This window comes from Anopheles merus, chromosome 2L (genome assembly GCF_017562075.2).
Source record: "Anopheles merus strain MAF chromosome 2L, AmerM5.1, whole genome shotgun sequence".
Classification (NCBI taxonomy): domain Eukaryota; kingdom Metazoa; phylum Arthropoda; class Insecta; order Diptera; family Culicidae; genus Anopheles; species Anopheles merus.
In genome coordinates, this window is record NC_054083.1 from 34,093,467 (window position 1) to 34,113,857 (window position 20,391).

Below are 20,391 nucleotides of genomic sequence, written 5' to 3' on the forward strand. Positions count from 1 at the left end.
GTTATAGTGTCGCGCTGGATGTACCCACAGTCGCTCGCTACGCCCTCTCTTGTAGGTAAAACCTAGTTCAAGGTCTGTGGAGTCGAAATAGTTCTGAAGTAGTTATGCTTTCAGGAGGCTTAATTCTCACCTATGGCTTCACAGCTTACCCAAGGGTCAATTGGATTAATGAACCACGGGTCAGTACGCTTGTATCGTGTTTCATGCTGGGTTATAACTGCACAACTGTTTTGCTTGATTGTGTCTTAATATTGCCGATCGTTAACAATAAAACATTACAGCAATCTGCCCTTCTCTTCTATCCTCTGCAGCGCAGAAGAACTTGTTGCATCGCATCATTCACCCGCAGAAGTACTTAATGTTTTTGAATGAGACTTACCCCTGGCAGCACTCTTTCTCTCTCTCTACGATTTCCTCATTTTAAATGGCTGCGTTTGGTTTAATTTCTTCTCAACCCTGAAACCGACCGTATGAAATCCAATACCCTGTGTTCATCGAGCATGAGACTCCAAGAAAAAAAATCATTGCTGTCACTGTTGAAGGTACTTTTGAGAAGGGAAATATGCTCCACTCTGGGAACTCAGAAGAAAAACAAAACGAAAACAACACCCGGCCCAAAAGGGAGTGCGCACAGCGAAAGCTATCAGGCACACGGGGACTCTATTTTTATCGACGAACCGTGACGGTGTGTGTGTGTGTGTGTCGGCGGCATGTCTTGAAAGAATATCCTCCTCATCCACCGCGCGTCAAACAGCCCGCCATTGATATCGGGCTCAATTCTGGCCGCTCTTGGGTCTGCTGCTGGGTGGATTATTCTTCGTTTATTTCTTCATCCACTCCCCGCCTGGTAGCTTGGTTGGCTTAAGAGCTTTTCGGTGGGGTTTGCCAGAAATCGGCGTTATGCGCGCGCTTGCCATCGGTTTCCGATCGCTTGATTTGTTGTCTGTAAGCAATCGTGATTTTTGCTGTCTCTGTCGTGGGCTCGTTTGAGCATAATGAGCAGAGGTGCAGCAGCAACGGACGTCTTCCGTCAGCGTGATCGTGTGCCTTTGGGTCCTCCCGCTATCCCGAAAATCCCCGGCTCTGCACTCAAGAAACGTGTCAAGTGTTCCCGTTCCCGTTGTCTGGCGTACTGTTTGAGCGTGGCGTATGTTAGGAAGGAAGGAAGAGGCATCTTTGTATTTCCTCCTTTGTTTTGCAATGCTTGAGCCTCGAGGGAATATGAAATTCGATACATATGGCTCCACTTTCTTCCACGCGATTAGTTGGAGATGTGTCGGCAGAATGTATAGTGAAGATGCTGAGTTTGTGGTGATGGGAATGTGACAGAGAATAGATTAGTGTATTAAATCCACGATATTCTTGTTTAAATAGAGGATTAAAAAATCGTACTCCTTGGCTAACAGCAAACAAAATTTTAAATATGAAGAATTAAGGAGTCTTACCTATGGTGAACTTCTCCTTATTAACAATCGTTAGATGATTTACCTTGTAAACCTTATTAATATCCTTATTAAACATTCTTTTCAACGTTTTAAAACAATTAAACAAATACATCAACAGCAAGAAGCCTTCGTTGTAATCAATATAGTTTCCTATCAACTAAAAAAGACATCTTAGATCAAACCAAAATCCAAACTTTTTTTATTATAATTTCTTACCAATTTACATGTTCTATTAACATGCAAGATTGGGGAATTAAATTACATACCGTTTCAACTAAAAAGCTTAATCTTTCAGCTTGTTTTGTTTTGTTGAGTCGACGAGTGATATAAATCTTCGCAGAATTTCAGCTTGTGCTTTGAGTAAAAGTACCAAAATACCAACATATTCACTTTCACAGTTCCTTTCATCGCTTTTCTTTTACCTCACAGTAGATAGCTAAGCTGATTTTATTACTCGATCGTGTTTCGTCGATTGTAATTGAATCATTTTTACTTTTTCAATTGCAAAATGTGCTGTTATCTTACTACTATTTACAATTTTAGAGTTCTTCTTTTGGTGTTCTGTCAGAGGCATAAGCGACTGTGGAAGGCAACGTTGTAGGACGATAGAGACAGTTTTCTGGTGCTGTACATCGACCCTTTACTACTGGAACCACTGATGAGTCTTATAAACCCAGCGCAAAGTTCATTAAAAGGCAGGAAATTAAATCTCTGTATCCTACTTACATGCAGCATTCCCAACTTCTCATTACTCCCTCGTTCGAGGAGTTTGAGCCTACATCAAGAGAAAGTTTTTCCAAAAAAAAGTACCATCTTTCTTCTGGCGGTGGCCTTGCTGCTTCCTAACCTACCCCTTTAACACTAGGCAAATTGGCACCTCGCTGGTCTTCGCCGGGTGGACGACCCAAACACACACTGTACAAAACCTAACGGACGGAGAGAGTGGGATGGACGCCGCGTATGTGTTTTTTGAATGGTGAATTTTGCCACCTGACGCTAGTTGCGCCTCTCGGTACGGAGGAAAAAATTAGCCACCCCAATGTGGGTCAGGGGCTCAAGGGTTCTTCCACTCGCATACCCCCTCCACATCAAGGTGGTCCAAAACCCCTAATTTGTTGAGTGTGATTGTTTGCGCATTTTTTATGTTCTTCTTTCTTCTCTTCGCATTGTGTGCGCTTTTACTTTGTAAATTATGGCGTTATAAATTCCAATCTCACCTTCATTCGGTCGACATGATAAACACATGGCACAATGAATAACAACAAAAAACAGTCCGATTTTGGTAGTCAGTGTTGTGTTGTGTGTATCGTAAATGCTTTTTAGACGATATTTGGCGTTCGATGTTTTGCCCCACTGCATTCCATTGGACCGATGGTACCTCCCAGAATGTGTTTGTCGTGATGTGGTAGTCAAAGTTACAATGTCGCATTGGTGCCATTTTTTTCTTCTAGGTGCTAGTTGTTTTATTGTTTTTGTTTTGAACGCCAAGTGGCCATGAAGGTTAACTTGCCGGCTGCTCGCATCAACATTGCTGAACGTAGAGGAATTTCACTGCGGGAGCATTCCTGTGGTCCGACCTTTTTTTCTGTTGAAGGGTTTACTTTCTCGGCCAGAATGCTGATGCGTTTTTCAGGGTTTTCCGAAGAAATTTCAAGGAATGTACACAGTGCGCGTTAAATAGCGCTGAACAATTTGCTAATACGCAAAATAAAAGATCTGCCCTCTACATTGGCTTCCATTTTTAAGGTTCGCCGGTTCCCTTCGCTGCCCCGCAATGGGCAGCCCCGGCATGATCCGGTAGCACAGTGGCTAATTATATGAAATTACTTCATTCCATTTCGCCATTTTGTCGGTGGCGTTAATTCTTCCGGCGTGGAGCAACATTGAAGTAATTCATTCGCAAAGGCCAACAACTCGCCCATGGTCCGCCCAATCGATTGAGACCGAACGGTTAAGTAGTCACTGCCCGGTTGCTTTTGATAAACGATTCATAATGGGTGAGATAGAGTGAACGGGGCTAAATATTTATCCGTCAGGCCCGAAAGGTCGTGGGCCGGTGCATTTTGGCGCTGGTTTGGTGTGCGCGGTAAGGAAGTGAAATAAATAAATCATACCTAGCTACTACTAAAACACAGTCGACAAAGAGCCCAGAAGTAAGCGGATTGGATTGTTTGCTGCTACCATCGTGTGCATATCGTGCATATCGTAAAGCGTTTGTGAATGCGTGTTTCGGGCGTGAAATACGCCCAGCTGTTCGAAATCTGTGCTCCGTGAGGTTATGCCGCGTCTCGGTGTGGCGGGGCATACCCTGGCGAAGGTGTTACAGGTCACGATCACGTAAAACGGGGCATTTGAGGGTAAGAAAAAAGGCCAGATCGGTACCCAGATCGAGTGAGCGAGATTGAGAGAGAAAGGGAAATGATTAAAGGGCATCGTGTTGTGGCGTAGCTTTCTATCAAAGGAGGTTGACTTTACTCTAGGGGCTCTACAGGCGCCAATCTTGAAATCCCTGGACAGACCTGGGGAAACCTAGGGAGCTGGTTAGTGTAAGCGCTCTGCAACTGTACAAATATTTTACATCGCAATAGTTGGCCTAGCTTGTGAAGCACTGCTATCATTATCTTGTACTTAGGCTTAGCTGCTAGTAGTACGGGCTAGAAGTTGACTTTAGCAACTGATAATAACAGAGCGCGGAAGCGCTGGAACGTGTGCAGTAAACATGGAGCTCCCGCAATAAAGATAGCAATGTAGCTGGACTGCGGACACTACCGAACACCAGTTTACAACCCGATACTTTGAATCCTTTTTCTTTTGGAAACATTGGAATGTGCTCAGTGGTTGATAATCCAATTACCGTACCGTGGCTGAGAGTCGTTCGCCGTTTGCTGTCACACAAACAAGTTTGAAAAGGTTATTTAACCGTTACCGGCATCGATCGTTCGGCGAGTCCAATTTCCAACGGCCCAGTGTTAGCACGTGGCACCATGTTCAGCTGAGAGCACCAAGATATTAGCGTACTTTTTAGTGGGAGGAACATTCCCGATTTTCAAATGTCACCTCCATCGTGCGTGTGTCCCGTGGCGTAAAGACTGCGAAAGATATGAATTCACACCGAGCTCGGTATCGGTATCACCTTCACGCGGATTGACCGTCCGCTGGCTCGGTCGATTGTAAATCTCTGCCCGTCCGTGAGCGGAGCTTAGGCATGATTTGCGGTATCGCGGTGTGTGTGTGTACCGTTTTGCTGCGTGGGGATTTGGTTTCATTTCCGAAATGCCCAAGCCACGACGCTGACGCTGTACGGTGTTGTTTTTGGCGGAAAATGGGTCGCCTGAGGTAGCTAACGGAGCTCTGGAGCGGAGGTTGGTTGCTGGTCTAGTAATTTTTAAAACAGTTTGAACCGCTCGTGATCTTCCCCTGCTGGCTGGCTTAGGCACCCGTTTAACGTTAGTAAGTGCGGTGGTTAATGGAGCGTAGAAAGCTTAAGCCTGGTGTGCCGTAATCTGACAGTTGTGATCCAAAATAATGGTGATAAACGTTTGCTTCTTATTGAACTTATTGATAATAACGTGCGGAGGCGGTGGGTGCAAAGCGCTTAGCGAAATGGGGTTATTTTTGTTTTCTGTTGTGCATAACTCATCTAATACGTAAAAATCACTGAAATATTGAGAAAAAAAATCATGAAATAATAATAATTCATGTTATGAAGCGTCGTTATCGCACGCCATCGTCGAGAAAAAGTGCTTCTTTCTTGAAATAAACTGACACATTCTGTGTTATACTATTAATTACAGTTGTTTATTAGTTTATGAAACATATAAAATTATCATCTATTATCATCTATTAAACCATCTGACGTTAAAGCGCTTTTGTTTCCTCCTTTTTTCTACTGTTCCGTTAACTCTTTTTGTTCGTTTTGTCTCTTTTATCTCCTTATCTCACTTATATTATTTTATTTTAATCTACTATTCGTATTGGATTTATTATATTTATTTTCCTTTTGACTGTATGTTACTAAAGCTTTTAAAGTTGTTCATAAATTAGAAGCAGATTGATGAATTTTCAATCATCGTATGATTATTTCATGTTTATTTAATGAATCTCTTTGCTCCGTTTTGCTCTATTGATTTGTATGACTCTGGCTCCTTTTGTTGAAGTACCTTGTTAGGTTTAACTGCTTTAATAAAAACATTTACCTCCTACGAAATGGGCAAACCATAGACTTCTAAGTCTACAGTAAAAAATAAAAACTTTATCCAGTGGCGTACAAAAATTGGGTGAACTTTTCACCAATCGCTCCGGCTCAGTGTATTGTGCCGAAGAATCGTGCTGCCGGAAAGGTCTGAAGAAAAATTTCACCTTTTGCTTCAGAACTGTAATTGGAGATTCTGGGCCGAGGCCGGGGAGAGAGATCTGGCAAGCGAGATCCCCGTTCTCATCCCATGCAGCGAGACCCGTACGGCACGTGGCCGCACCATTGTTTGGCTGCGCTTTCTTCCTGTGTTCCGCCCTGTCGCGCCTGCTGCCGCTCTAGTGAACTGCAACTGATCCCCGAGCTCACCCTCACTCGCTCCAGGGCGCACTTTATAAGTCAGAGGAAAAGTGCACCTTTTTGTCGGTTTGCCGGGGTGAGGAGGGGGGTCGTCAGGCAACGCCGGGCAGGTCGTGTACGGTAGAATAACATCATCGGCGCGCATGATTTGTCGGTCTCGTTTCCATTTTGTGCCGCCTCCACACCCTCCCCAAACGACCCTCAACAGCTTCAGCAACAGTCGGCGGCGGCGGTGGTTTATGGAGCGTTCCGAGTTTGACATTTTGACCTTTTGCGGCTGAAGGTTTACCGATGCCGGCGCGGAATGTGTTTTTTTTTCTTTCTTTCTTCTAAATAAAGTCTTTCTCTAAGCGGTGCTGCTTTCACGACCGGGCCATGACGTCCTCCGTGATCACAGGGGGTGGGGAAGGGTTAAGAAAATATGGAGCGAAAAGGCATTCCAGGCCGGCCGCGGATGGCTTTCTATGCTCTATCCTGGCGGGAAAGTGTGCACCGCCAGGGAGAAGCGATTCCGTGAAAGCGTCACTGATGGATTCGCTTGCAAAACCGTTCGAGGCGCCATTTGATGATTCGAGAGACCCTTTGTGTGATGGAGCAGCGGAAGGTGTACACCATCCTACCTCCCGGGTATGACTTTGATGGTGACCATACGCCCCGTCCCTTCCCTCCCCTCGTCCTCTGCCAGAAGATCGTTAAAGTGAAAGTACTCGGCGTGTTCAATTACGGGCGCGCGAGTGCGGTGGTGATGGTGTCGGCGACTGATCGACGACTTTGCGCCTTAAGCTACGCGAGGTTGGAGATCGGTTACCGAGGTGCATCAATACGGTTCGCTCTTTATAAAACGGTGACTTGGAATATCGATTTGTTCGATTGCTACAGAAATGTTAGCATTTAATGTGTGTGTGTTTGGCAACCATATCAGCATGACAATGATAAGCTTTGGTACCTGAAATGGGGTTGTTTAAGTATGTTATGTTGCATGTTTAAAAAGGTGTGTCCTGATTTGCTTAATGGAGAATTCATGTTGTCGTTGTGTAAATAATTAACAATGTCCCAATCAAAGTAAAAGAATTATACCAGGAATTATTGCAGAAATTTGTATCATACAATTTTTGTTTGTCTTTGAATTCAACGTAAGAAGTTGTAAGATAAATTTATTGATCATTTGCTAAAACATTCCAACCTAGCTCAAATTGGCAATTTATAAAAAAATCATCACCAAACTGTGTTGAAAACTGTGATGCGCCGGCTGATTGCATCCGGGCCCCGGGATCCACTGTGCCCACAATTGGCACGTTTCAGCAATCAGCGCAATCGGCGTGTTGTTTTGTTTTTCCCTGTTTTTTTTTTTAATTTATCAGCTGCTGAACTCATCGCTGACCTGCTGCTGATTGATTCCATTAGGCGCGGGGACGGCCGTTGCCGTATTTATTAATGTGCCCAGTGACGCCCGGTTATGACATACGAGCGCGCTAACAACGGCTCCACCGCCCGTAGGACAAACAAACAAACAATCGATCGTTCAGCAAGTGGCATACCGGTGGGAACTAGCTGGGCAAGCTGGCCTAGGGACGAACGTGATTGACTAACGAGCGGCACTTGCTCGTGCCGATAGAGCCATGCGACGGTATGTGACAGTATAAAGCGAAAAGACCTGCGTCCGAAAGGTGTGCCCGTTCGCGTGTATTAATCGGACGGCTTATTAAGTGCTCTCAGGCAGCGTTGAGTTGCGTTGTGTGTGTGGGATGTTGGGAAATTAGGTTGCGATTGTGAAGTGTCCGGTGTACTCACTCACGTGGTTGCTGCTGATAACAGCAGCAGTAGGTCTAATGATGGGTTGTAACTATTTGAAATGATGGCTTTTTGTTCGTGAATAACACATGAGAGGGTGGGTGGGTGGCGCCTAATCGCTAATCCGACCGCTAGTGGATCCAGTGTCTATCCATAATTAATAACTGCGATGACATAGATGCGTTAGCAATTGGCAATCTCAAGCGTAGAAAACAGGATGACACTTTATTGTTTCTGCGTCAGTTCGAGCGAACGAAGAGACTGATGTGTCAATCAATTAAAGATTGTTTTTCCTTTCTAAAACGTAAGATTGTTTTGTATCGATTTTTCAACCACCGCGCACCGTGGCAGGAGTGGATAAGTGGCGTTTTGCAATAAACGACACAACCGTAACCGTGCTTCGGCGAATGTTTGAGAATGCCATGCAAAAGCAAACGTAAAGTACGCATCGCAACAGTGGGTTATGAGAGGGACATTTTGTATCTTGTACGGGTAATTGAATAATGAAAGAGAAAATAAACATAAAATATCTGTTGTTGATTCATAAGTTTTGGTTGAAAACTCAATTAAGGGGAGAATTTTCGTTGGAAGAAAAAATAAAATATGCAGCGTAAATTCAATATTTTCATTTTCAATTTTAGCACCCTTTTTAGGGTAATAAAATAAAATAAATAATTAGTCAAATATGATGTCAGCTTCTAGTTTTTCTGAATGAAAAGCTCTTGTAATTAATAAATAATCAAATTGCTTTTGGTTGCGATTGATTGCTAAGTTTTGAAACGATGATCCTAGCATGAAATACTGTGCTTAAAGTACCCTCAATGTACCGCTTATTTGCCTGCAATTTAAGAGCCGTTTAATGGTTAATTAGCAGTCGTTAATTAACCCATTCAAGCAGCATATCTACCAGTATAAACTTGTATTGTATTTCTCATGAAATGTCAATTAAACTAGAAATAGCAGCATCAATTCTTACGTAGTATTAGCTAATAATAAACCCATGATTGTTGGATGTTTATGTAAGTATTTGGGAAAACAACACAACTCTATTTTTTCCCCTAAAGTACTAAACCTAACCTTGCTTTATTGATGGAATCAAAACTTAATTTATTTTATGATTGCTTTTTATCTACTTGCCGTGTTTGTTTTTAAATGTTATTTATGTACTCTTTTATTTACTTTTAATTTAATAATCATTTTAATTATTTTCGTACATTCTTTCCACCACTATACCACTGTGCGCCGCAACGTCGGTTTCTCGTTTGCCTTGCCACAAACAACTTCCCATTTCCCTCCCCATTTTGGGGTCCTGTGAGAGTCTTTTCGGTGCGGGTTTTCAACACTTCGTCATATTGGTCTATCGGCAGTAAAGGGAAGAACCAAAAACACACACACACACACTAAAGAAAGACGGAAAACACGTTCCGCAATCCGCGTCGAACCTCGATGGCCACAAAATATAAACAAATCGGTACCGTTTTCCACCCATAAACAGAGCTATGAATCTCGTACACCACCGCGCCCGTGCTTTTCCATCCGTCGTTTCGCTCGCGCTCTTTCGTCTCGCGCTTAGGCTTGCTTTTTTTTAGTGTTTTAGTTCAAAAGAACCTATCCGAAAGTATTGGGGGGGTGAACATGCCAGTGCAATCGCTTTTAGTGTTTTCATGAGCGCTCCCATACTCTTACCCTCCCCAGCTTGAGTAGCATAATCCATGTTTGAGCACGATTTTGGCGTGTGTCTCGGTGTATGTGGGAGCGTATGCTGCCACTTGGGCATGGGCTGGGCGAGTGAATTCGCGAAAACCAAGGATAGCCACTTCCGCCAAGATCTGAGAGAGTGAGTGAGCAGCGAGCGCAAAGTTCGATGCACTTTCGGGTTCGCCTTTCCGGCCCCAATGTGCAACACAGCAAGCAACGTTGGTGTGGATGCATTTTACTCCACACCAGTGTGTGTGTGTGTGTATGTATGTGTGATTTTGTGACTGACTTTTGCTACCGCTAGAGTGGTAAATCCTGTTCCGCCTAGTGCCCATGCGACCCCATACGCTCTCTGCGACGTACTGAAATGTGTACGAATTCCAAATCGGATCTCGGATGTAAATGAGACACGACACACACACCGAGCGAGTGTGCATTGGCCTGGTGGCCCCTGGTGGTGGTGGTAGTGGTGGTGCATGATTTAATAATCATCGTCTGCATCGTCGTGCCGTGCCGGGGGAATTTTGGGCACTGTCTGACGGGCGCACGGTTGGCTCCGGCGCTGTCACGGAGTCTGGATCGCGGCTCTTTTGCCAGTGGAAATTCGCTTGGAATCTGCTACATCACACTAGCATGGGAAGAGGGGGGGGGGGAGATTTTTCGATTTCCGGCACGTAATTCTCGCGCGGCATTAAGAGCGAATCTGGCGTGTGTCTAGGCAGCCGTTGGCGAATTGGATGGATAGAGTTTAAGCTGTTAAATTTTAAAGCACTTTTATAGATGCTCGATCGATCGTTGTCGAAAATTGTGCGATGCTCTCGAGTGTCTTGCACATCCCAAGCAAGCTTTACATCCCCATTACAGTATGTTTTGGCGTCGGTTTTGATCCCCTGCCGGAGCTCAATTTGGCTTCGTTCCAACTCGGTAAAACTCGATTGGCATTGTCCACATGCACATCCCCGGGTTGGCAGGTTGCGAAGCCAAAGCCTCAGCACATTAAGCAGCACCGGCCGCAGCATGGTGTTGTTTGGTATCTGCGATGATCCAAAGCCGCCGCATTGTCGCATTGCGGGGTGATGCTCGAGTTGACCTGAAATTTCGGGTCTGCGGGCCGTCCATTAGTTGAAGGTCTCGACCTTTTCGTGGCGCACTCCCCCTGAAGTGCTTCCAGAAGTCGGCACGAGAGCGGCCCCCTCTCCGAGAGAAAAACACGGACGACACGCTTTTGAAGCGTTTGAGGGCGTTGAACCTTTTGTTTGAAGACTGAGGAACCTGTCAAGCTACTGCTTGGGTGTCACTAAACTCCAATGGCCGTTAATTGTTGGGATCATCCCTTATTCGCCGCTCTTACTCTTGGACCTTTGCTCACATCACAGTTCGTGACGAGCAGTTCAGTAGTTCGTGAGGGGTGTTAAACAGTTTTAGTGCGTGTTTTTGAATGATGACCGTGTCGCGTGTCTCGTCACAGACGGTCCTACATTCCCTAACAGCAAAAAAAAAGCAATACGAGACGCAACACCCACAGACACAGACGAAACCGATTGCTGGTGACATCCGCTGCATTCGAGGGCACGGGGTGTAATTTTAATTGAATCTAATTATATCCAAATGCAAGCTCTGGCCGCCACACTGGATAAAACGGTCGTAAAATCAGCACCAGCGTCCTAAGCCGCTTTGGTGTTATGATGCTGCCGCAGGGGGCAGGCATTTCAAAAACGCTTCTTCACACCAGTTTAATTCTCACCAATTCATGAAGATTTATTGGTTGACGACGACGAGGGCTACACTTTACGCGTCTGTACGTTCGTAACACATCACCATCGTCGGCTGGCGAAGATTGGCGTTCCCTCGGTTCGAGGTCGGAGGTGAGATCAAGCGCATCGAGCTGCGAGCGGTCACGTCCTCCTCGGTCTCCCCAGTCAGCATGTGGGTGGTGGTGATGGTTTAAGGGTGACCATTTGGCTTAGAAGAAGCCTGCCAGGGTGCAGGCGCGCAATCAACGTGTCTGGCTGTGCGTGTAACACCAGTAACACCAGGAAGTGCTTCTGCTTCGTGTGCCTTCATTAAACCAATCGCACCGCGCAAAGACACGCACGCAATGAACGCACAAACGCGGGAGAAGAATGGCTTACGATTCTTCGGGAAGGAAAGAGTCGAGTTTTCTGCAAAACGCGAGAACACCATTAGAGAATGAACAACATCAACGCTTCGTAAGCCGCATTTGTTGAGAGAGAGACACACACACACACACGATAGCTGCTCGTTTAGTAGGCAGTAACAGTACGGCTTAATTTGTGTTTCCCGCTTCCAAGTCGGTTGTGCCTCTCAACCCGATCAGCCCGGAACATAAACAACCCCATCACAGCGCAACTAAGGGGGTGGTGTAAGCGAACGAAAAGGGCAACGAATTAACTACGCACGATTCGGAAGAGAAAAAATGCTTCAGTGGGTGGAAAACATCTCCAACCACAACCCCATCGAAGCCTAGAGGAACGGCGGGGGATAAGATAGAAGAATAAAAATAGTAATTGAGCTCCCGGGTGCTGCCCCTGCAAGACCTCGCAAAACAACAACGGCGGCTTGAGCAGTTAAGAAGCGGGAATCAAAATCGTCCGATCGTCCCAGGAGAGTGCTGTGCTAGAAGTGGCCATTTCCAAACGGTTGGACCCACTAGTGGGGACCCCGGGGGTGGGAAATGTTTCGGTTAATTTGTTTCTTTTTGTGTGTGTGTGTGTGTGTCGGTGTTTCGGTGTTAAACACGCGCGTTGGTGGTGGCGTACACCAAGGCGCGAAAAGTATCGAGAAAACAAAGCATGCATTTCCGATGCGCTGCCGCCGTTTGGGGTGCACAAGAGAAATCAGGAATTTGTACACACACACATTCCAAGCAGTTGGAGGTTTTTTGGTGGAAACAACAACCACTCTTTCCGCTATGGTTTTCCCCACTTCCGCACACATATTTAACCGGGCATTGAAAGCAAATGGCGCACGCATTTAGCGCATTACGCGCGGCCGGGAACGGTTTGTTGCGGGTATAAGAATTTTAATTACTCCACACAAATTACCTCGGCGCTCGCTTGTGTTGTGTTTAAAACGTGTCTAGAAATGTCGAGAAGACGAACCACCGGCAGGAGGACAGTCGTGTGGAGAAGGTGATTTGATTTCATTTGCGAATGAAACACAACCACACAATCGTGTCTTGGAGTGGTACATAAAGTACAACAATATCACTTTAGCACCACGATTGAAGTTACTTGCCAGAATGTAAAAGCTTTCCTTTTCTGCTTCTGTCTTTGTGCTGCCATTCATTAGCATCCGGCGGGGGATAGCGTTTCCTGCGGCACAAGCGAGGCTTCTGTCGGTGGCGTGGCGTTGTGACGTCCGCCCGACGTCAGCCGCCAAAGTACGCGATAGTGGTAAAAGTAAATTTCCTGCTTGCACGTCCAACACGGCTCAGGCTGACGGCGAAACCAGGCAGAGAACTGCATTGTTGTCTCTCGAGGCCTGTATTTGCGTAACTTCGTAATGAGGTTATGAGCAGTTTCGATCGATCTTTGTTCTGCCGGGGCGTCCCGCTCCAGAAGTACATTGTTGCAAACACCTAAGGACTACTGGCGGGCAGCATCGATGGTGTGTAATTTGCGCCACATATTTATACGCTCGCTTAAAACGTCATCGAATGTTCTTGCGAATGCTGTGGCGTTAGATTTATGAACCTATCAGTAGGGTGTGTGTGATTTATCTACAACAAATTGGCCAATCAGTAGCGCACGGCGCCCGGCGACAAAACGATTCGTTTCGCACGAACCCAATCGATCGGTATCGGGCGGGCTACTAGCATTAAATCACCCACCGGCCGACCGGTAAGCGGGTGCATATGGCATATATACTGGGCTTTGCTGCCCAAAAATGGTCAACCGCTTCGCGGACTGTAAACGTCTCTTGACGCAACAGGGTTAAGCGTGTGTGTGTGCATTAGAGTGTGCGTTTGGTCAGCGTGTTGTTTAGCTATCTGACACACTTTTTCTGCCAAACGGGAGGATGTATGATAGATGGAAGTTTTGGTAGCGGAGACTTCAGCCGGCGCCTCTGTGTGTAATGGTTGTGGTCGTTTCAGTGTTGCAAAGTAATGCACTTATAAGGCCTGTTCGTGTACAACAGGCAGGTTTATCGATTGCTTTCAACCTCCTCCCAGCCAAATGCTACTGGCTTTCGATACGTGTTAGGCTCCTTATCCCACCCGAGAGCGCGTCTTATCGATTCTTTCGCGTCGTCTACTGCCGTCTATTGCCACCGGGCTACTCCGTTGTGTATTCGCCAAACGGTTCGACGATTAATCGCCGTCGTGTTCCCATGGGCAGTGATAAATAGATTGATCAGCACTTTCGTTCCACAGCGCGCCTTGCCAAAGTGCATCATAATGTGTGGATGTGTGCCGCTACAGTACAACCTGTTTCTTTTTCTTTCTTCTGCTTCTGCTATTACTTCTTGCCTCCCACTACTATTGCGCTGGCGCCACTGTACGCCGCCTCAATCCCCCCCTTGTTCGATCGACAATAAAACCCCTTTTTTATGCTGTCCTAAGGTTTCTTCTATTCCACGGATGACAGCCGTATTTCGTATTGGCCGAAGCGCATCGTGGGCACCGCCGTTTCACATTGGCAAACGCTGTTGCCTGCCTGCCTGCCCATGTGCATGCTAATTGTTTTCGAAGGCAATAGATTAGTAGGTCACTGTTACTGGCAGCAAATCCTCCAACGCCCAATGGCCATTGGGGGAGGTGGGCGCGTTTGGGAAAGTGGAAAGTTTAAAGAGCTGGCAAAAAAGAAGCAAAGGCGAATGCTGCGCGGATGTACATACGCTGAAAGAGGATTGGTAACGTGTGATTGTATCCGGAGGCATTTTCTATGGATTATCATTTAAATGTAACACGCGATTTTTGCTTCTCACTGAATGTTAGTTCGTTTTAAGTGTTTTGTTAAAAAATGTTAAAAAAAAATCAAATGCGTATTGTAATGATATGTCTGTACGGGTGACCGTCTGTGTGTATTTTATTAACTATTATCCATGGTATGATGGTGGCTAGCTCCTAGTGTCATGACAAAGGTGACGACCTTTCGCAACACAAGTCGTGGGATCGATTCTGACCATAATTACCGCGTATGAAATGCAATTTATTCGATTAGAAGAACGACATGGAAAGGCCAATGTGTGCAGTACGAGAGGACAGCAGCAGCTGTATGACAATGACGACCGAACCACGAGCCAATGAAAAACGAAGAAAACATCAGTTCAAAAGTCAAACCATTGGTGCGCACGTATCAAAGGGGAGATATGAGGGTGCGTTTGGTCGTCACCCAATCGAGATTAGATATCTCAGACTCTAATCTTAGACTTTTTTTAATTATATTATTATATCTCATGTTTGTATGAATGTTGTAGCTTTGAAGTTATTTAAAACAATCTCATATAACGCAATTGAAGCAATCGTATGGCGATTTGGAATTATTAGGTGTAGTTGAACATAAATTTTAAAAGTTTTTCTTGTAAGATTAAGATTAAGGCACATAAAGGTTTTTTAACTGTTATTTTTAATTAATAACGTGCTATTGCACCTCTTGTATTGCACGTAAAACCATTTGTAAGAACAACACTTTTTGATTTCGATGTTGGAAAAACAACATTTTCAAACCATAGAATGATCGTAAATTGTAAACATTAAAGATTGTAAATGCTCTCTCTCTTTCTCTCTCTCTCTTTCTCTCTCTCTCTCTCTATCTCTCTCTCTCTCCCTTTCTCTCTCTCTTTCTCTCTCTATCTCTTTCTCTCTCTCTTTTTCTCTCTTTCTCTCTCTCTCTCTTTTTCTCTCTTTCTCTCTCTCTTTCTCTTTCTCTCTCTCTCTCTCTTTCTCTCTCTCTTTTTCTCTCTTTCTCTCCCTCTCTTTCTCTCTCTCTCTTTCTCTCTCTCTCTCTCTCTCTCTCTCTCTCTCTCTCTCTACCCCTGTTCTTTTACCTGACCTCTCTAAAACAAATAAACTTAATGGTTTGAAATGCCCTTTCCCCTTCAGAATTTAAATAAAATCATCAAAACTGGTCAAGGCATGGCAGCATAAACTTCGCCCAGGGCATTAATGTATGCTAACCACTGCAGAGCTCCGCTACTCCCCCGCTGGCACTGTTGAAGTTTATGGCATGAGCTGTGTGTTGCAACGTGTGGGGACCGATGATGCGCGGTAGAAGAAGCATCGTAAAATTGATTTGTGCTAAACACACGACCAAGCACAGGCATAGGTCTCCGCCGGCAGCGACGGCTTTTGTAAATGGTTCGGTTCCGTTCCGCAGTCCGGAACCTGCCCGGAACCTGACTGGAAGGGGGTTACCGTTTATTTATTATTTATAACATGCCACTTACACATACAGAGTGCAGCGTGCATAGTGTGTTTGTGTGCACGGTTTCCGAAACGATGCTCTTTGCCACTCAAACTCGCCCACACTCGACCCGGTGCATTTCGGAACGCGTTATTTGCGTTGGTTGCCGCCACCGTGCTTCCTTCCTTTAGTTTATCTCCCAGAAGCTGTGGTTGTGTACGTGTACATACGGAGTGATGGTTTTAAATTCGTTCCAACTGTGGTGCTGCCCATTGCTGTGACCGTTGTTCTAGAGCGTGGTGAGGAACGAGGCGCAAAACCCACTTGCATCATTATTCAATTTATTTCAATTCGTTGAAACAAAAAACTGACTCCGTTTAGGCAAAAAGTTGCTGCTGCTGCTGCTACTGGAGCTCATCATCTGTTTAAAATGCTGGTGTTTGGTCTGCCTGGTCGCGCTGGTGTGCTGGTGCCTGGCAATAGTTCTACCCTTATCGTGCGCTCTCGCTCTTCTATGCACTCGTTTATCGTTGTTCGGTGTTGGTTTTTGTTCCTCTTTCCGCCGTGTTTTTGCCGCTATCTGTCTGGCGTTCTTCCCGGCCGTCGCCTTGGTCGTCGTCCGTCTGTCTGGATGTCTGGAATTCTCTCAATGGGCGTAAAGTTGCGATGCGTTTCCACATTGCTTTGCAGTAAATCGCTCCGCTTCATCGTCTCCATGTATGTACAACGTGCATCTACCCGTGTGTGTGTGTGTGCTGCGTGTACATTAGAATGTGTGAGCATCGGGCATTCTAAAGGCCCGGCTGTCTCTGGGACCAAGGGCTCTGGCCAACAATTAGGGAAAGGGGTGGATCAATGCAAGACGCTAAATGAAAGGCCGTGTTTTTGGTCTTGCTTTTCACGATTGAGGTGCAAAAGATGCTTTATAAAGGAAGAAGTTTCCGCTCCCCCCGCTTGCTGTTGTGCCCATAACACAGACACACTCATCTATTATGCTGTTTTTTTAAATGCTACGCTACAACAACACTGCAGGAAGTGATGGGGCATGGAATTCAAACGTTTAGTTTTGTGTAAGGGCTTATAATAAATACGGCACGCTGCTGCTTATGATGCACGTGCTGTGGCTTTACGTTGATGGTGTGTTGCAATGCTGTAAAAAAGAGGAGTGTTTAAAGATGATTTGTTAAATGCACCTTCGACCAGCATACGACAACAAACGGGACAATCAGCATCTTGCTCTTCAGGAATGCACACCATTAAATGTTGTTTCACTTTCAACACTCTTTTGTTGTTTATTTTTCAACCATATTTTTGATGTCAGTCCTGTTTCACGCCTCTTCAAGATGAATGGTTTCTTCCCTAGAATGGTAATCTGTACTAATGCGAGGCCATTCAGATCTGTTTCAGTGCCTTGCTTCGCCTACTCACTTCCCGCGAAATTGGCACAAACTGAAGCTATTTTTAAGATCTCTCCTCGCTCCCAACCCTTTGAAATGGCGAGCTCGGGAGGAAATCCGTCATATCTTAATTGTTACGGCTCGTTGCAGTTGTCAGACGGGCGCGCGGTTTTATGCTCAGCCAGAATGCTGACTGCTGACGGCAACTTTGTGTGGCGAGAGAACGAAAAGTGGTTTGAAAAATTTTCACCGGAAATGGATGCTCTGCTGACTTTACTGTAAGTGTGTGTATATGTGTCCGTTCCATCGCGCAGGCCGGGCCTTGCCTTTGCAAAAGCACCAACAGCTGCCCGGAGATGCCTTGATGAATGAACCGTCATTCAGTGCGCACAGGCGAACAATCAACCATTCTCCAATTTATATATGCTCTCGTTTGCCTCTCCGGTGTGCATGGGTGTGTGTGCGAATGTATGTGGGCAATGAATAGTATGGTAGTAGTGCTGCGGGACCTTCGAACGCATTTAGTTTACGGAGCTCGCTAAAAGTTGGGCGTTGGCGTTTTTAGCGACCGTTTAAATATGCATTTTTCAGAAGAAAAAAAAACACATCACATCACTAAAAAATGGACGACCCCTTGAAGAAAATGGATTTCATGTAGCAAGAAATGATTGAATTTGTGGAGATGTTTTATTCATATGCGGCGGGGGGCTCTGCAACCGCTTCCTCGGCAAAAGCAGCGAGTGTGTAGTGAAATGTAAATTTTTAAAGCCATTTTTTATGCTGTAAGGCATGGATAGTGGTACATCAAACGTATGCAATCGTCTTAAGTAACATTTATTTAGGGGCTTTAAAACTTCAAACAATTTTAATTGTGACAAACAGTCGGTTTTGTTTGTTCCACAGATAACCAGCTGGGTTTGCGCATCTAAACAGCTGTGTTTATTGGCAGCGTTTTGTAAGACAAACAAAGCTGTCATGATCTTGGCGATCCTCTCAAGCGCATATGCGGTTGATTAGCGTACAATGTTGCCCCGTTTATTCTTCCATGCAGCTACCCTAAAGGCGGATATTCTACACACGCTATTCAGTATCGTTTACGGTCTGCAAAACACACATATATGCGTCTTTGATTGAAGGAATGGTCATGCACTGGGCCCCTTTTGCTGCCATAGTTGGGCAGGCTGCAGTCAGAAGTGCATTACTAAATATGGGCACGTGCACGTACACGTTGCGCTTTTTTTACCTAAGAGCATGCTTAAATTATGTGATCATTTTATATTTATGGTATAGAATTATTATTATATTATAAAAATGATAATAATGCGAAAAATCCCTGGCTTTTGGAGCCTAATCTTCTGCCATGTGCAAAGATTTTATATGAAAAAGGCTCAACCGACGAACATATTTGGTGCCGTGACTAGGATTCTGGATTTAAATTACCTTTTAGATCAATTGGATTGTTACTTTCTTCTAAAAACTCACTGTATTAACGTCTCACATCAGCAGTATTTATCAAAAAATCAAGTTATATTGTGTTACTGTCCAGTAAAGTGAGATGAGCGCCAGAGTGTCCGATTGAAATAAGAAACGTCTCACAACAGATGTATTCGCAAACACGGTCGAAGTTTGCATTATGCAAGAGAATGCCTGGTCGGCAAGTGTGATTGGTATATAATTGTAACTTAATCAAGTGCATACGGTGCATTTATTGACACCGTGTCATCTCCCTCTCTCTCTCTCTCATCCACTTTCTGTGCATCTCTAGCTTCCTTTCTGGCTCCCTGTTTGGATCTCTTTTTCATTTTGTTCCACTCAATCTTGCGAAGCAAAGCAGATCACAATGATGATGATGGTGATGGTGAACGTAGTTGACAGTGATCATTATTAGCTGTGTTTGCGGATTGTGCCTGATCGCTCCGGTGCCGCTGGGGAAACATAAAACGCATCAGCACTTAAAAGGAACCGCGGCAGCACATGGCACGACCATAAACGCACAGCAAAGCGAAGGTTGCCGACCACATTCCAATGATTAATTCTATTCCCTTTAATAGAGGATGCGCGTGCTTTTTTTCAAAAACGGTTTTTGATGCTCAGCCGGCACACATGCGATCGTATGTCAACCTGACACTACAGCCGGCTGCATTATATTTAGGAGTTTTTATTTTAGATTTATGCGAAAAGTAGGAGTAAATTGGTTACGTTCACTTTGTGCTTTAAATCAAACCATCCTCTCAGAACGCGTTGTGTTTAAGCAGCACAAACTCGTTTGCTGCCCATTTGACGCTTCGTTTGATTGGTGATGTCTTAATTAGTAGCGCAGCCATTTAGCTTGTACAAATTTGTACCGTGCAATGGAGCAGATCAAATAGTGATATTGGTTTCGTTTTCTTTTCCCCACATTGCAGACACATACCCAAAGCCAAAGCTACCACGATCGCGGAGACACCGGAGTTCAAGCGAATCGCGGAAAATACCAAAATTCAATCGAACGTGAAATATCATGCAGACTTCGAGAAGCTGAAAGGAAAAGTGACGCAGGTAAGCGCCAAAGAGTTGCTCTGTTCCTATTGTTACTTTTTTTTGTTGGTTATTATAAATTTGGTGAGGGTTCGTCGCTTGTTTGTTTTCTGTGTGCAGTCTTTTGTTTAATTTACGTGCGCCGCCGGTACAGAATAAATACTCGCCAAGCAATGGAATCGTTTGTGCTTGATTGATTCGCACGAAAGCAAACAAGGCATCGGAAAGAACATTAGCACTAATTGCATCAATAATTACCTTTCACTGGTAAGCGAGCGAGCGTGTGTGCCCGTGTGGCTTAACAGTATCAATACTTTTTGCCAGATTAATCGAAACGCCCGTCTACTACGATGGAGTATCTCTTGTTCACTCTCGCTCTCTGGCTGAGATCGGGGCAGAGGGCGATCATGTTTTTTCACCTTAATTGCAACCATTACTTTCGGTTCACGTGCACTACTCTCGGGTACTCTCGCCACAAGCAACGGCAGCCGAAACTTTCGATTTTTGGTGAGTTTCGCGAATCCTTTAGGGGGAGGATATTGGTGGAGCGGAGTTGATGGAAAGAGCAGGAGAGCAACAAGAAAAGAAATCCTTCTCATCAGCAACATCAACACACTTCAAGT

General features: G+C 45.0%; 1 protein-coding gene across 2 annotated transcripts in view; it reads left to right on the forward strand.

Moving 5' to 3' along the window:
• Window positions 1–20,391, forward strand: part of LOC121594819 (LIM and SH3 domain protein Lasp) — a 53,865-nt gene that overhangs the window by 19,589 nt on the left and 13,885 nt on the right. For both annotated transcript variants that reach the window (XM_041918519.1, XM_041918520.1), the window contains exon 3: window positions 19,657–19,789. In XM_041918519.1, coding sequence (XP_041774453.1) covers window positions 19,657–19,789 — 133 coding nt within the window. The remainder of the gene's footprint in view (window positions 1–19,656; window positions 19,790–20,391) is intronic.